At 43.4% G+C, this 17987-nt stretch overlaps 2 protein-coding genes across 3 annotated transcripts in view; both read right to left on the bottom strand.

Moving 5' to 3' along the window:
- The window catches only part of LOC108230589 (C2 calcium-dependent domain-containing protein 4C), a 5064-nt gene extending 4011 nt beyond the window's left edge, over positions 1 to 1053 (bottom strand). Inside the window, exon 1 of the mRNA XM_017406931.3 lies at positions 793 to 1053. The gene's annotated coding sequence lies outside the window, so the exon portion shown is untranslated. The remainder of the gene's footprint in view (positions 1 to 792) is intronic.
- Positions 1054 to 6472: 5419 nt separating this feature from the next.
- On the bottom strand, positions 6473 to 16802 carry cdc34a (cell division cycle 34 homolog (S. cerevisiae) a). Of its 2 annotated transcripts, XM_037974056.1 has the most exons (7): positions 16613 to 16802; positions 16278 to 16517; positions 15302 to 15451; positions 10285 to 10371; positions 9474 to 9571; positions 8879 to 9013; positions 6473 to 8772 (listed from the first exon to the last, which is right to left on the bottom strand). In XM_037974056.1, the coding sequence occupies exons 2-7, from the start codon at positions 16461 to 16463 to the stop codon at positions 8550 to 8552; spliced, it is 879 nt and encodes a 292-aa protein (XP_037829984.1). In that variant the 5' UTR covers positions 16464 to 16517; positions 16613 to 16802; the 3' UTR covers positions 6473 to 8549. The 2 variants fall into 2 exon arrangements, with proteins under 2 accessions (XP_037829984.1, XP_017262936.1); XM_017407447.3 differs by lacking the exon at positions 15302 to 15451 and having other exon boundaries at positions 16613 to 16799.
- Between the last annotated feature and the right edge of the window lie 1185 nt (positions 16803 to 17987).

The raw sequence follows: 17987 nt of genomic DNA, 5'->3' as shown, positions 1-17987 counted from the left end.
TATGAGTTTGTATGTAATGTATGAATATAATATACAAGTTTCACTTTTTAAATGGAATTACTGAAATCAATCTACTTTTTCATGATATTCTAATTTTATGACCAGCACCTGTAATCTAAAATGCAGTCTGTGACTATTAACATGACCATCAACGAGTAAATAACTAACATTACAGTCTTGATTAACTGGATCTGTTGTTTGTAATCAAGAAAAATCTCTCTCATATATAATTACAGAGTCTGAGGCTCATTTTACACTAAAATTGGAAACGTAAAACTGAGAAAAAAACCATTTAGAATTTTCCTGCTTCAAATTAGCATTGATTACAGATGAATTCTGGCACTTTTAATGCAGCAGAAAGGATGTTTTTGGAATAAAGAGAGGTAACAATAGGAGTGCAGGACAAATGGGCTATAAATGGCTTTGTCAATCAAGAGGGCTGAACTTATATATTAAAATATACCGGACAGATTTTCCATTGAGCTCCTTGTCTGCATTATTCTTCTTTGCAGTTTGTCCAACACGGCGGTGATTTTGCGTAATTTGGTCAAATTAGTCACTAAAATTTATTATTCATCTAATTTAGGGCTGTTTACTAATCGATTACGTTTCCTATTGGTGGACTGAGAGCAAAATTCGACGCGTAAAAGTTAGAAAAATGAGAATGCCGCTCAACAGGTGCGAGGAAGCGTCTTCTCGTTGCGCGCTGCTCCACTTCCAAAATCCTCTACACCATAAAGTGATCTGCTTCTATCTGTTCCATCGACTCATATTCATACAGATAGTACTTACAGAGCTAAAGTAAAGCAGGTTCTCCTCTTTTCGCTCTCCTTTCGCACGCGCTCCCTCAGTAACAGGTGTCCCCCTCTGTGGCTGTGCGCTCCGCGGCGCGGCTGCTCTGCGCCCTCGGACGTGTTCTCCGCGCCCGGAGCTCCCGTCGAGCGTTTTATCGAGCGGCGCGGAGCTGCAGCTGACCAATAAGATCAACCTCTGTCTGTCTGCGCTTCCCCAGCAGGAGCAGCTGGGAAGGAAGGCGCCTGTTGCATCTGGAGCTGCGCGAGTGGAGCCGGTGTCGTTTTACGCAGGAGGCGCAACCATACCCGGTCAGACTGAACGTGTTTACGAGCTGGGATAATAAAAAATACAGTTCAGCTTGTGAAAGTGAACTGATTTGCATCTCTATTCAGTGCAAAAGGCTGCTCCCAAAAGAACCAAGAATATTTGTGCCAATCAAGGTTTAAAACAAGCATTTTAATAAAACATGCAATCATATTCAGAGATGTGCTGTGCAGTCCAATTAGCTTTAGTCTTCTTTTATTATTGTTGTTTTTCCACCTCAAATCACCTGATATTGGTTTCCCTGGAAACTTTGCTATGGCAACAAATACATTTGTCTAAAATTGGACAGGACCCCATGACTTCATTGATCTGCAGGACAAAAAAGCACTTTATTTGTCCAGATTGCCTGGTTTCCAGCTCAAGTGCCAGGGAAGCTGTGAACGGAGAGTGGCACAGGCGCAGACCAGCTGCACAGAGTCAGCATCTGCTTGGGCGTTTTTCACCCCCGAACAAGGAGCTTCAAAAACAAGCAGGAAGCGGGTGCTGTCAGCTCCACTACTTGATGTCAGTGGCAAGCAGCTCGAGAAGCAAGCAATAGGAACTGAATGCACCTTGAACAGACCCTGGATTTTGGTGCAGCTCTGCCCACCTTTGATGGAAATGAGCCTTTGGTCTGCTTCTTGTCACAACTAACAGGCAAAGATCAGGCAGTGGCTTTTAATGAACTGCAACACTTTCACTTTCATTTAAAATTCAGCCTATTTTTATGCCAACTGACTAATAAAAACACGCCTGTGTGGGTTCCCTCATGCCACATTATTATCACTGAAACATTTATTTGTGAAGCACGATGCTGCTACACTAAAACACACAAACAAATACTATCACACATTAAAATCAGAAGCACATAAGGTAAAGGTATATCTATATAAAGAAGTCACCGTCTGATGTAATCAAACTGTGGGGTGGGGGTTGTTTAACATATGGATTGCTTCTGCACATTTAAACCCATATGGATCATCCAGGAATCGACTTGTATTGGAGGACCACAGCTCTCTAACCACTGAGCCACAGCTGCCCGCTCAGAGTTTTCTGCTCATGTTGGGAAATGATGGAGTTGCAGCCACTTTAGTCAAACCTTGACAATAATGTTCTGCACAGTTTCATGCTATATCAAGAGATGCCACGCTCAGAGTATGTGTTGTGAATGACTCTCAGCTACTACTTCCTCACACACACACACACACACAGACATGGGCAAAAAAAATAATGTCATCTGCCGTCACCTTTTGAAGAATGGTGATAAAACTAAAACTGGTTCTGAGGATGCAGAGATCTCACAGAAGAGTTTTTCATATTCATGTTTCTCCTTTTGAAAGATTTATGCAAATTTGATACAAAACATGTCAATAAATATACTTTCTTAGTAAAGAAAAACAACCTGACATTTTCTAGCTATTGTTTAGTCAGTTATTACTACTAATAAAAAAAGAAAAGTACAAAGCGTCAACTTTAGGCTTGTTTTTTAAAACTCATCTTGTGATTAAACAGAAATTTTGGGGAAACTTTATTTGATATTGGTATAAAGAAAGTAAAAACTCTTTGATCATTTTAAGCAATCTGGCTTTAAATTGACTCAATTTCTATCACATTTTCTTGAAAGAATCAATGACTTTACACTACATTTTGAGAAAAAGAGATCAAAGTTATTAATAAAGTGTGCTAAAGTTGATTTAAATTCAAAATGTTGGGGGAATTAGTGAATATTGCTTGACTTTGTGCAGAACTCCAGGCTCACACTGTTAACAGCTTCCTCTATAAAATAATGAGATCGATAGCCCAGCTTTGGAGAACCTTCAGAGAAAAGGTTAATGTGTCTGTCCTGTTCTCATTAAGGGGCTACAACTCTGTCTGCCTGGAAAAACCAGAGGAACACATCAGCTACTCCACAGAAACGTGCACTTCCTCTGTGGCTAACACAGATCTGACTCAGTGAGGCTGCCTGTTCTCACAGGAGGAGAGATTAGGGACAATGATAAGGAGGGGAGAAGAACTGCTTGAAGGTTAAACGTCCGAATGTGTCGAACATTATCCCCGCTGGCCATTGATTGGCTTCCTGGACGGGCAGGAAGAAGTGGCTGGGGCCTGTGCTCGGGAACAAGGCTGAACAAAAGCACAGCAGGTCTGGTCTACTTCCAGGTTGGAACACATCCTCTTCTAATACTCTGTGTGTGTGAGATGTTTTTTAACAAGTGATCACTCAGTATGACTGAACAAGGAGTTTAAAAAAAGAACCCTGACATGTCAGATCTTTACTCTGCTCCCTCTTATTGTTGCCATCCATCTTTCCCTCCTGCCTGCCAACCTGTTTCCCACCTTCACCACAGCTTCTGTTGCCTTGGAGACGTCTCATAGACTGACATATGGATCACACCCCACCCCCTCCCTTCTTCCACCTCATATGGCTCACATTTCTTCACCTCTCCAGCCTGTTGCAGTCCCTCCAGGTTGCTCCATCCCCATCTCGCCGCGGCTCACAGACGGCTCGGACTCGGGCTTCCTTCTAGTCACTTCAGGCCTGGAGCTTTCTGCCAACCCACCAGTTGGGAGTAAACGGAAGGNTGGGGGTGGGGGGGGGACATAGTGGCACATGTGACTCATGGTCACAGCGTGAAAGCGCCGCAGAAGGCCCGCAGAGTTTGAACATCTGGCTCTGATCCGGTTTTCATACGCCGCAGCTGAAGCAAAGCGTTATCCATTCGGACTCGAAAATAAAAATAATAATAATAAAAATAAAACACTGTGCAAAGTGCGAACGAAACCACAGAGAGAGGAAGCAATTCAGCAAATGCCAGCACCATTTGAGTGTCTTGCCTCTCTCTGCTTGGCTGGACTGGCATTTGGAACGGACACACGCAGGGCAAAAGGTCAAACCTGTTGCCACAGGAAGCAAATTTGATGGGCTCTGCTGCAAATGCGCCTGTGAGGGGGGGAGGAACCGGTGGGACGACTTAGGAGAGGGACAGTACAAAAAATACAAAAAAATAAAAACAATAACTGAAGAAAGGACAGTCGGACACTGCTGTGTGCACTCATGGCTTGCCTGAAGCCCCCCTCAAAATAAGGTATATTGATCTATTAGTTTGTCAGATAAAATCTCTCTGGTGGCATTTCACAGATGAATGATTTTCATTTCCTGGCGGCAGATTACAGGACACTGTAGGTGAGGTATTTTAAGCTGGGAGGGTGGGAAAAACAGAACATTGAATCATATAACTTAGGTGAAGGAGCTGTTAGTTTATTTATGGCCCGCATCAATCTGTAGTCAGTGGAGGACAGGAAGCAGAACCACAAGCGTGAGCTAAAAAAAAAACTAAACAAAACAAGAGAAACAGTCTTTAATAACTTAGTAAACTGGGAAATAATAAAAAAAAACACCTTCAGATGAAGGTGTCTCAGGCTTATTGCTTCTCTGAGGTGACTGAGCCGAACCAGAGGAACAAGACATGAGCTGTTGCTGCCCCCTGGAGGCGGGAAGCAGAAACACACTGAAATGTTCCAGGGAGGAAAGGTTCAAGCATTCAGAAACAATATTATTTTAATTATCAGACAAAACATCACATGAACCAGTGGACGTATTTAAAAAGAAAATCTACAGCCGATAAAGCTTTGATTCAGCCCTAAAAAACATAAAAATGGCTGTCCATTTTACAGATAATGCCCTAAAATCTGGAGTGGTAACTCCAGATAACCGAGCGTAATACCCAACACGTATGTTGAGCTCTAACAAATTGTGCAAGATCTGCGTTTACAATATCGCCATTAACCATTGAACTCTGCCTGTCTGTTAGCAAAATATCTCATGAACCACTGGACAGATTTTAATCAAACTTTTAGAAAATAATCACCGGATGAACATCTATAACTGATTAACTTTTCGATTCAATTAAATTAAAGATGGCCACCACAGCTGACTGACATTAGTAAACACAAAAATGACTGTAACTCAGTCACTTCTACAGATACTGAGCTCAAATTTGGTGTGGTGGTAGCTGAAAGTCATTCACAACACATACTTTAAGCATCTCATGATATTGTATGAGATCGTGCATAACTTTAAGGAATAATATAATCCTCTTCATCATCATCAACATCTCCCCTTCTTTACAATAAAGAGTGACTGGAGGGTGCACGTCTCATCACATACACACCAGAACTGGGATCACACTAAACTAGGAAACAACAAAACAGGCAGGAGGAGGTCAATAAAGTCCTGAAGAAGAGCCTAATTGTTTGTATGGCATCATGTTATTAGTTTGATCTTAAGGTTTGAAAAAAAATACAATAAAAAAAATAAGATTAGTTAGCTACACTTTCAAAGTGCCTGGCCAATCATAAATAAATAAATACAACACAAATTGCTTAGAACTAAAGAGTTCTCAATTTTAAAACATCTATAAATATGAAATTGTACGTTCAGTGCGACTTCTTTTAAACTGATTGTTGAAACTAGGGGGGGAAAAAAAAGTAAAATTTAGTAAGAACATTAAAGAAAAACATTCTTATATTTGTGAAGCTTACAGCAAAGCAGAAACACATTTAACATTTCCTTAAAGAACAGAGTTAAGTTGTAATTCTTCTCTGGAAACAAGTGAAATATTAATTTCCATCTGATGAATGAAAAGCATCAAAACTTTATTCTTGTTATTTCCAGAAGATGTAGAAACACTTTGGTGTAATTAATGCACCGCAGGGCTGAACTGACAGCAGGTTTTACAAATATATCTTACCCCCGTTTCCTCAGAGACTGTTTTCTAGAGAAGTCATTTCCTAAATTCTCCTTTTATTGTATCAAACACCCTCGAAACACAGCCGGGAGTCTTCTGCAGCTCATCCTGAGCTTTGACTCTTCCAAAAACAAAAAGACCTTTCACTCGTTTCAGTCTCTGCAAGAAAAAAAGATTTAAAAAAACAAAACAGGAAGTGACTTTTAAGAACGACAAAGAAAATAACCGAGAGAAAAGGAAATAATTCTGAAAAATAGCCGGCATCTAATAAAGAACTTTATTTCAGATTTTAAATAGATTTACAAACCATAAGAAAAAAAAAGAATATAAACAAGGAAAAAAAAAAAAAAAAAAAAAAAAAAACAAACTGAAAATCCCGACAGTAGCCCCCTTTCAAGGGACAGCTCCTGACATCCAAAAGCAAAAAAAAAAAAAAAAAACATCAAGTGATCGTCAAAAATATCCACATGTGCATATCAAGGTAGAAATTGTAAACAGTCCTATGAAGCCGAAGAGCGAGTCCCTCCTCCTCCTCCTCCTCCTGAGTCAGGTTAACTCAGCCGGGGAGGAACTGGTTGGTTAGTTAGTTGGTTGGTTAGTTAGTTGGTGTGTTTTTCTTCCTGAGGTTTGTCTTAACTGCTGGGTTCAGAGAACTTGGGGGGGAAAGGAAAGACGAGGAGAAAAACAAAAAAAACGTTTGACAAAAAGAAATGAAACCCCGTTCTTATAAATCCTTAAAAACATACATGAGTGGGCTCCGTTCAGGAGGCAGAAAATGGGCGCCCGGGTAATATTCGGTGCGGATAACTCGCCAAGGCCGTGGTGCATCGTGTCAACTCTGTTCTGGGATAGTTAGGAAATCACTCGTCCAGCCTTTGTCAAATTAATAATCTCAATACAAATATAAAAACCTTTCAGCTTGCGCCGTCATTTGGGGGAAAAAATAAAATATAATAAACAGTCATCATCAACCTTCAGCCCGTTCACAAAACATCAGTTTCAGCTAAAAAATTTAATCGGGGGACCCCCCGCCCTTTATCTTTAACACGATCCCAACTCTTCTAGCAGACCTAAAAAGCACAAACACAGATCAGCATGCTGGAGAAGAGCAACGACGTTCTGCTCATGCTCAAAGACAAACCCAGAACGTTCTCATTGTTGCGCTTCCTCTCCAAGACGGAAACAGGGTTACAGTAGCGTTAAACAACAAAACAAAAAAAAAGAAAAAGAAAAGTCATCAGAACCTCTGCTGGCTGGTGTCGATGTGTTTAAAGTGTGCAACAGAGCGCTCCTGGCAGTGAGCGGAGGAGGCCGAAAACCAAGCTCCCCGTCGGTCTACGTCATCAGCAGGTCGGTTTCCATCCTGCCGAGCCGCTCTCAACGCTACCCGATCTCCTCTGAGGTAACACGGACTCAGGTGAGTCAAGATGGCTGCGATCCAGTCCAGTTTTTCAGTTAGAAAAAAAATAAAATATGTATATATATGTTTGTGCACACGGCCACCAGCAGGGGGCGAGCTCTGTGAGGGCAGACAGGCAAAAAAATAAAAAGTGTGAATGAGAAGAAACTCCCAACAACAAAAAAAAAAGCAAAAAACAAAGATGGCTGCAGCTGCATATGTCCGGTTCTGCCTTCGCAGCCTGAGCTGGAGCCGGGTCAGACTGCTGCCACATTTAAAGCACTGCGTGTCAAAGTTCACGCCCTGACTGCATAGGATTTTATATACAGTACGTTGGATTTTATGAGCAGCAGCAGCAGCCTCAGGGAGATGTGTTTTTTAATTTTTTTTATAAACACATCCAGGCAACTAGCAGCAGGTGCTTTTCCAGTAAAGGCCGTGTGGCAGGAACGGGCTCATTGTTTAGATCAGCTGCTGGATCTTTGCTTTCCTCGCTCACACTCCAGACAAATCTAACAGGTGCTTCTATAAATAGGTTCACACATCACGCTGTGAGCTTCAGTATCGCCCTCTGCTACTTCTGTGTGTTTAGCTGGAAGAGGTTTGTTTGGATTGATTAATCAGTTGCTCAGATCTGGGGATATTATGGTTCAAAAAACAAAAACAAAAAAAAGGCACGAGGGAGCACGAGTGGGTTTCGGAGACAGACAGCTCCCACATTTAAAGCAGCACAAGCCCTGCGGCTTTAAAAGGTCAGAGGTGAACAGCCCGCTAACAGGAGATCACACACACATATGGCTCGAGTGGAAATGATAGAGAAACTAGAGGCGAGTTCTCGTTAATTAGCTTCGTTGGCGAATGCTTTCTCTCTCTCTCTCTCTCCCTCTCGTTTTGCGGTGATCCGATCTTTGACCGTTGCATTCCCGTCTGCTGACCAGAAAGAAACTCGGCCAAAACGAAGGCTAAATAACTTTTCAGGAAATTCAAACAGCTGTCAGTGCAGATAAGCAGAGCGAGGCGAGGAAGGATTTCTTTACATTTCTCTGTTGTCTGTGTTCATCTGGTGTGTAACTTCTACTCAGAACAGCAAATTAAAAGTAAAAAATAAAAAAAATAAACAAATATGAATGAACCAAGAACAACTCTGCAGCTTCCTTTTCTTCACAGAATCAGGCTTTAGTGTGCATACTGTGATTGCCCGTAACAGAAGGCAGTGGAGTTAAAGTCCAGTCCGTGACAGAAGAGGGAGGCGTGTGTGGAGGCGAGAACAGGAAGTGGTCTGGGGGCGGGGTGACGTCACACGGTCAGGAGTCCTCGGTGCCGGAGTCGTCCTCGTCATAGCAACAGTCCTCGTTGTCGTCCTCGTCGTCCTCGTCCAGCTCCTCGTCGTCATAGTAGTCGTCGTATAAAAGGTTGGAGCCGTCGTCTCTGGGGGGGACTTGGGTGCGGACGCAGTATTCGTCCAGCGTGACGGGAACCTTCACGCCGTCCCGCTCTGCGTCAGCTTTGGTAGCCAGCACCTGCTTCCTTTGAGACGGGGTAAAAATAAAAAAATTAATTTACTGTTCTGGAGTCAGAACTTTGTGTCCTCCTTTAGAGGAGTGCTGTGTCGGTGCCTTATCTGCCTGGACACCTTATGATCTCGATGTACTCTCTGTCTTTGCCCTTGCTGTCCCTCCACTTGCGGTACATGACGGACGCGTCCACGTTGGCTGGGGAGAACGTGTTCGGTTCGTTCAGCAGCGAGATGACGCTGAGCAGGATGGTCCTGGGAGACGGGAAGGGAGAAGATTGACGTTATTTTTTTAGATTTAAATAGAGGGGAAGTAACACAAGAAAACAGAGTGACAAAAGGGGGCAGAGACGGAGGTAAGACGAGACAAGAGACATTGAGAAAGGGGGACTAAAAAAGGAAAAGAGAAAGCAAGAATATGGACAAAAAGAGTGGTAACCCGAGCAGCCGGATTACCCTGAAAACATCAACTATTTCCCTGTCATTATTTATTTTTAGCTCCAGAAGCTTCTTGGTAAAGATAATAACATCTGAACAGCAGAAGGTTGGTCAAAAAGTTGACTAAAGGCCCCAAATGATTAAAAATGGAAATTATTTCAATAGATTACATAGCGTCCCACCATTTCTTTTTTCCTTACTGACTCAAGAGACATTTTATTTAGTTTGTCTATTATGTGCTAAGACAAAGCAGCAGGTGGTTTATTGTGAGGCGTACCTGACGTTCTGCGTGGGGTTCCACCTCTCTGAAGGCAGCTCTCCGCTCTGAGGATCGTCCACTGGTGGATGCAGGATAGAGATACACACATCCCCATTCTAAGGACACAACAGAACCACGTTCAGACCAAAACTTCGACATTCACGTACAGTTAGAGATATACTACTGAGCAGAAACAATAACGTCATGAAGTCGCGCCTTCAGATCCTGAGAAGTTAAAGTTAGCTCATTTCTGTGACTTCCGCCGAGGATTCGTTCGTCTTTTTTGCAAAATGTGGGGTTGTTTCAGGGCTGCGACCTTCGGGCAGAGAGCGTGGGGACGTCAGCCAATGACAGCACGGCGCTGGGAGGACTGAACGCCGATCGGTTCAAGCACGATCAGCAGATAGAGCACGTTTCGGGAAACTCCGCCAACAGAGCAGCTTTCATGAAATTCTGAACATATTTTTCCTTCTTTCTTAGAATGTCCCCCCTCCTTTCTCAGGCTCCATCTTACTTTCTTGTTAATGTTGTAAGATCAGGACACTCTCAATGGAAATATGAAGTTTGCCTTTATTATTTTTTAATTCTAACTAGAATAATCACTCACCAAGCAGGAAAATAAAGATGCAGCAGCAGCTCCAACCAGCTCACTGCAGCCCACAATTTAGTTTGTTTTAAGTGAGAAGTTAAGCATTTATAAGATGGAAAAATACATGCGGCCAAATAAAGCCAAAACAAAAATAAAGATCTGCGTTGTGTATCGGCTGCCCTGAAGGACTTGTCTCGTTTGAACCCTGGAACTTGTCCTTTGAATTTTAAAGCCGTTCACCTCGTAGATGTTGGGATGCCACATTTTGGTGAGGAAGCGGAAAGCAGGTGGAGAGTACGGGTAGTCAACAGGAAACTTGATCCGGGCCTGAAGGCGAAAGAAGACACATTAATAACATGGCAGCAAGGTTATTTTCCTCATCTCAGCTGCCAGCAGACAGGTCCGAACTACTTCCCACCAAAGTGTTCCTGCTTGGAAAACATTTTCCAACGATTAAGCAAACACACTCCTTGTGCAACACGCAGGCAGCTGCATGTAAATAAAGCCAGCAGCTGGCATCAGTTTCCTTACAGCATGTAGTCAATTCACAGATAGTCCTCTTTAAAACCACTCCTCTGGTAGGACTAAACAAATGAACACAGCTGACAAAAAGGACAGGGCTTCATTTTGGAGGCTTTTCTTGCCTTTTTTTCCCCCAGCATGGCTGCTGGATGGATCTCTACAGTCTTGCTCATCAGCTCTGATAGTAATTTAAAGAAAACACAAATAGCAACCGCGGAGTCACTGCAAACTCTTGGAAAGTGGCTGAGCGTGGAGGGGGTAATCACAGCGTAACGTAATACGGCGTGGAGGATGGGAGGCAGGCTCGGGGAATCGTACGCGGCGGGGAGGGGGGAGGCCGGGACGCACAAAGACGCCGTGTGCGTCCTTCTCCAGCTGTCGCCGAAACGCCCCAAACAATCGGCTCCTCACATCCACGTACTGCTGTTATACGCTCCCAGAGTCCCCTCCTTGGCTTTCCCCACCGGGCGTGTCGGGGCAGACAGGGACAGAAGGGGAGCACACACACACACACAAACACACACACCGCTCAGAGCAAGCACCTTCAGCTGAAACCCTTCGTCATATACATACACACACTTGCTGATTTGGCATGGTCAGCTGGCCCCGCTGGAGAGATTTGTGGAGCGAGGGAGCTGAGAAGCTCAGGGGGAAACTAACGAGGCTTGGGCTCCGCACGACATCATAAGCTTTTCAGCCGTCTTTCACTGCGTTGCATAATTTAGAACAAGCGCCAAAATGTTTGAGAGCGGTCAGAAACTCTAGAAGCGTGTACCGGGTAACGGTCAACGAAGCCGCACGCGTGTCGGTGTGTCCTGACCTCTGCGGGGTACAGTACGCCGTTGCGTTATGTAAAAAAAAAAGGGATCGGCCACCAACTAGTCTGAGTTCACCCGACAGAACCAAACTGGAGAAGAAACACTCAGGAGGGGGGAAAGAAGCTAAATCCTGGGTTTGCCTGGTTCTGCCAGAAAGAGCGCAGGGTTGTACACATTACAGGCTGCCCACAGTGCTGCACGTAGCAACAAGCCAATGGTGGTGGGGGGATTAAAGTCAGAGAAGAGCGACTGTTCTGTCTTTTTTTTTCCATAACAGAAATAATACTCCTGTCCACTTGAGGACAAGGAAGACGGGACACTGATAGAGGACCCTCTAAGTCTCCCTCCTCTGTGCTCACAGACTGTTCAGATGTCTGAGCTCAAAAACTTGCCAACAAGAGTGTTGTAAATAAAACACGGCAGTCAGAATCGGCGGCCATTCAGTGTTACATTCGAAATATCTGGTCCCAGACTGGCGCTGAAAACAAAGCAAAAGGTTGTTTGGCTTCTGTAAAGTTGTGTTGACTGTTCAAACGGGTGGCAAAGATCAAGGGTGTCTTAAAAAAAAACATTACAGAAGAAACAAATGTGTTCTTCTCAAAGCTATGTCACGGGAAATTTAGCAGATTAAAAGTCTGCTTGTAAAAGAAAATCAAAGCATAACTTAGTTTTTTTTTCTTAAACACTTTTGATCAAATATTTTTTCCCACCAGTTTGATCTAAATCCATTCATAACTTTCTGAGAACCATTTAAACCAGACTACACTCGTTGAGGAATACAACACTTCCTGAAAAACACGTCAGAAACTTAACAGCCTCACTCTGCCCCTCAAACCAAACTGCTTTTCTTCCACTGAGCTTACTAAAAACTCATCCCACATTTCACTCCTCGGCTTGTTGCTGGGAGGCCCGAACACATCCACACAGTTTCCAATAAAACGGCCTCATTCATCACAACCATGCCAGGCCGAACGAAGGCGAACAGCGGACCTGGAGGATCGGTATTTGTGTCGAGAAGAACCGACCCCGGCGAAAAAGCTAGGAGCACAAATTCACAAAGACTTCATCTTTTTGCTGTACTTACATTTCCACAATTTAACATTATAGCTTCAACTAAAGCCGCTGACCTGAAGATTGACACAGTAAAGAGGTTAAAAAACACAAGACTTTCTGATTGGTTCATTGATCCTGAGCAGCACATCACTATAAATTTAAGTTTTATTCTGACCTTTTAAGCTTCTTACATAGGAAAAAAAAACAGTTAACGTCCTATTAAATGTACTACAAAACTCATTCAATAAGCTAACCTATGATTCATCTTTTTCTAAGCCAAGTTACACAGAGAGACAAAGATAAGATAAACAGTTAAAGATAATTACATCTGTTGTCAAAATACAGTCATTATCTTTTCTGTACTTCCTCCCCCCTCACTGTGTATACTCAAACATCATCTCCATCTATTACAAAATGCAAACTGTGGTGTTTTTGTTGCAACAGTCCACTGTTGGCTTTCGTCACGCCTCAGAAATAACAGAATCCACGATCAGACAGGGGACTAACTCCGAGCATCTGATCTGAGCAGCGGACGGCTAGTTTCTGCCAGTTTCCTGCCGAGCACACGAGAGCGGGGGGGGACTTCTTAAGAGACTCGCCGCCCCGTTACCACGAACGCTCGCTGCAGGCTCGACGAAAACCGTCCCTGGTCTGTGACCTAAAAAACTGCCTTCGGGAGAGAGAGAACGGGAGGGAGAGGTGGGGGGAAACGAGCGCGCCTCGTGGAAAAAAAAAAGAAAAAACGACAGCCATCGAGGGTCAATGAAAAGACCCTGAAAGGAACAAATTATTCTGTTCTGCTTTTGCGCCTCTTCGTGGTCTCTGAAGACCTTAAACACACGCAGGCTCAACTTCAAATCGTCATTAATGAGGGAGTGAAATGACCTTGAGGAGAAAGAAATCCACACACACAGGTCCCAGAGATTACGTTCAGACCCAACAGGCCCCTGCCTCATTATCTTAGTTCTACGACCACAAGCAGAAAGAAAAGAATTAAAACTGGAGTCACTGTATGTCGAAACAATTCTTACGTGATCCTTGCACACGGGGCCACATTTGAGAGATATGATTACCACACTGGTAGCCCAAATAGGAAGGAAAGGAAAACACCGCCGGGGCTTCGGAGAGGGGGGGGACGACTGTAACTGTGGCCCCACGGTCACATCTGCTCACACCAGGCTCTCCTTTTAAACGAGGACAACAGCAAGGAAGGGCTCCGTCTGCTCTTGAGCCAGGTGTTTCAGCGCTCCCTCGCTGTCGTTTCTCTGGGACACCAGCTCGAGGGGGCGGGGGGCTCAGCTTGGACAGTAAAGCGATTTGCCTTAAATTGATTTCGTTTAAACTTGGGTTTGTGAAAAACAACACTGCAGTGAGCAACTTGGATTTTAGTGTTTTTAATGACCAAGCAAAAATACTAAAGAGTTTAACAGGATGTGTAAATCAGTTCAAATATAAGTCACCTCCTTGGTGGAGGGGGTTTGTATCGTCAGTGCAACCAAGTCAGCTGCTAAATACGTGTCCCAAGCCCGGAGCCAGCTATGAACTAAAATGATCCTCTGTCAGCAATCAGACACCTCACACGACAAGGCAGGAGACAAACACGACTGGGAAAAGTCTCTGAGCGGAGCAGCATGTGGAACCTCCAGGTCAGAGGTCAGTTTAATAAGCCTGAGGTCACCGTGTCCAGGTCAATTATCTAATCAGGTTTGAATGACACTTCAGTCCGCCTCGGTCCGCCGTGTGCCTGCAGCCACGATGCCACTCTGGAAATCAACACCCATGTGAAAGGAAAACCCTGACTCAGCCAGGTTTCATGCTACGTCGGTATCTGCCGCGTTAGCAGGCGGCACTAGGATGTTGTAATGACTTCCTTTTTTTTTTCTTTTTAAAGAATAAAGCAAACTGGTTGGACGGAAACCCAGAGGAGAGCAACGAGTCATAACCACGCGGCGGATTTCACAGCCGGGATCGTGCATTCCTGCCCTGACAAAGGAATCCTCCCAACATGCTGAACCCCATCCACGGGGGCCCCTGCACTCGCGTTCGGCTCGAAAAAACAAACAAAAAAAAAAACACCAGAGGCCAAATGAACAAGCTCCCTCAAAAACTGGACTTGCTACAAAAACTCTGAACAACTCGAGCTGCGTTTCTTTTAGGTTTATTACAAACCGAGCCAGACACAGAACAATCACTTCCTGTTAGAGAAACAAAGACACATGAGACAACAAGCTGATTAGAAAACGTAAAGTTTGATTGTTTACCACTACAGCTGCGAAGTTAAATCTTCTTCTGACGCCCTGACTTGTTTGTATTGATTTTTTCACCCTTCAGTAAAACCAGATCAATAAATGCTTATCTTTATTTCATGTAAACCCCCAAAAATAAACTAATCACAGCCCAGTTTCAAGCAGAACTACAGATGCTTTGATGGAGTTCGTCAAAAGTGGTAAATCAGAGTGCTCTTCAGGATGAACTACCACACTGGTACAGAGATTAGAACCATGTCTACAGTGTCTCAACCCATGTTCTCGTTCTCATATAGATCCGAGGTGAATCAGCCTGCTATGGCAACGAATGCCAGGGTATTACTCTGTTTACAAACTAGGTGTGTGACTTCTAGCTGGGTCTGAAAGTGAGTCAGCAAGGTTTGGTGCTCTATGGATTGTATAACGAAGCGCTGCGGAGTTTTCTCGTAAACAAGTTGTCCCCCCACCCCACAAAAAACAAAAACAAAACAAAAAAAAAAACAAGCTCCGTTTTCTAAAGAAGCCCAAACACTCAAAGAGGAACAGGACATCTGCGAGATAAACACATCTCTACCCTCGAGGGAGGAAGTAGGTCAGAAAACAAGCTGAAGAGCTCACGAGATACGAGGAAGCAGACACAAGACGTGCTCTCGGACGAGGGCCCATCTGTGCCTCGACAGCCAGGATGCCACGCGTTAAAGAGGCCGGTTTCCACGGGCAAATCTGAATACGCACAAACACGCAGCCCGTCCACCCCAGGGCTGTTGACTGAAATATGAAAAAGATATACACACACACACACATAAAAGATTGAATTAGTTAATCAGATGATGAGCTTATCTAGTCAGAGTGCAGGGAAGGAAAGCAGCCGGGTTATCTAATCAAATTAGAGCAGGAAAAAAGAAGGTAAATGTGATGGGTCCTGATGAAAACACAAAAAAAAACAACCTGGCTGTGCTTTCAAGGATTTCAAACGCAAACGTTTCCAACTTGGGGGTTTGTGGTGTTCATGTTTTCTGTGAATGCTGACTACACAGAAACTACAAACACTTTAAATCATAAAAAAGAACAAGTGCACAATTCTGTGGACCGAGTCATTTATTTCAGGGCAAAAAAAAGGTGTAATATCTTTAATGTTTGATTATGAAGCACTGCAAAAGGAGAGGACGCTGGCATGCCAACTTGTCTTCAGTGGCTGTAATGATGAGCACAAAGGAGATGATTGAATTAATGAGCCATCTGATAAGCTTCCCTTTCATTTCATGCCAAACAGCCTTTTGTTTCAGAGTGGGGGCAAAAAAGTACATCTAGATGTTACCATGTGTTAAGTTGTTTTGTTTTAAATAAGCACTCCTTGTACCACACACAACAACAACAACAAAAACTTACTCAGAGTTGATTTAAAGTTGAACAAAGACCTGTTTATCCCAGCAGATAACCAGTTCACGTCATTAACTTTTACCTAGTCGCAGTGGAAAGAGAGGCTTGAAGCCTGAAGTGAACTTCCAGGCTGACCCTTTATTTCTTCAACACATGCTGAATAAATCCGCTGAAGAACAATAGACCTGCTTGCTAGCTAACATTAGCCACTCACCTTAAAATAACCACCCTCGTAGTGAGTGTTTGGAGGTCCGAAAATCGCCACTTCCCAGTTGTACAAGTCCGACTCGTCCGCCAAAGTTATCTTGAAGCCTTCGACCGGCTCGTCTTGGAGACTTTTCATCTCCAGCATCAGCGCTTTCTGTGAACTGGCTACATGATGGTGTCCATGCTGAGCCATATTCCACAACGGCTGGTGGTAATATATCGGCTTCCCCCGCCGCAAACTGTGGGACTGCGAAGGACAAACAAAGATGGGTCGGTTAAAAAAAAAAAAAAACACCCAAAAAAACAAACAAAAAAAACCAACAACAAAAAACCTGAAGCTACCAGAGAAAGAAGGGGGGGTTAAAAAAATGAAACCCGTCGCGCTCAGGAACGCGGCAGCGTTGTTTTCCGCTGGTGTGGCTACAAAACAGGATCTAAAATCGAGACGACTGGGCTTTATTTGGTCACAGCTGGCGAGCCTTCTTCTTCCTCTCGGTGTGAAGGTTCCCGGAGATAGAGCCTCAGTACATCCGAACCACAAGGCAGACAGTTTATATACACTCCGTTTCCGGTTGCAGATATCAAAATAAAACCTCAGCACGAATTCCTCAATCGTTATCAGTTTCAAATGATCTGTAAACTTTATGTTATGTTCAAGTTAGCTTATTTTGCTCTCCTGATGTTTACTGTCCTGCTTCGCAGATATTTTATTATTATACTGAGTGTTCTATATATTTTATTGTTCGTCCTCTGTTTAAGGATAACTAGACAATCCGAAATGTAATGGTTTTTTTCCCCATTATTTGGTTCCCAGTGGACCTGTTCGCACTTTGTTTTACCCTTTTGTTCTTTTCCTCCTTTACCTTAAGGGCAACTCACGTAAACAACGAGAGCGGGAAAAACACACTAGGCTTATAAAGAAAACAGCCTCAGTTTGGAGTTATATTTGGTGTAAGATAAAGGTTACGCGGCGAAGCTTTTACTTTGAAAGCATAGAACAGGAAATGTAATTGTCGTCACGGTCAGCGTGACAAAAAGACACTAACCCGAAAACTAGACCGCCCCTTCGTTCAGGTGTGACACAGATAAAGCGGCCTGGGAGGCATAAATGTTCAAATAGACACGGTAAATAGAAATCAGCCCAAACAAACCTTTCAGTTTCGCCATCTGAACTTTCCTCCTCTCAGCAGGTCGTTGTCAGTCAACAGTCGCCTCGATCGCTTGCGCTTCTCCGCAATGCATTGTGGGAATTGAAGTTCAGCTGATGACATCAAGATGACAACAGAATAAAAATAAAAAATAAAAGCCAAACACATACCATTCCAATTACTTGGTTTCAGTTCTTGGGAAAAAAAAAAAAAACAAAACATTTTGGTATATACAGCTTTTATGTCTCGAGACAGACACACACCAATAAAAGACTACAGAAGCTTCTCACAGCCTTTATTTCTACTTTGGGTGGACTTTCTTTAAAGGGAACTTAGATCATTTATATTGTCCCTTTGACATCATGACAATGTACACTGTAAGCTTGATAAGTGACTATGGAGAAATAAAAGGCATAACCATTGAAAACCTGTCATTTTGAGTGTATATTTCAATGTCACAAGCCAAACTTGGTAAGATGACTCACAATAACTGAACCAACAGAATTAAGACAGTGGGTTGCTTTATGTGAACTGATCTGCTCCAACTACATATATATATTCTTTAATTT

The sequence above is a fragment of the Kryptolebias marmoratus genome, linkage group LG24 (assembly GCF_001649575.2).
Source record: "Kryptolebias marmoratus isolate JLee-2015 linkage group LG24, ASM164957v2, whole genome shotgun sequence".
Taxonomy (NCBI): domain Eukaryota; kingdom Metazoa; phylum Chordata; class Actinopteri; order Cyprinodontiformes; family Rivulidae; genus Kryptolebias; species Kryptolebias marmoratus.
This window is presented reverse-complemented; position numbering and strand designations above follow the sequence as displayed.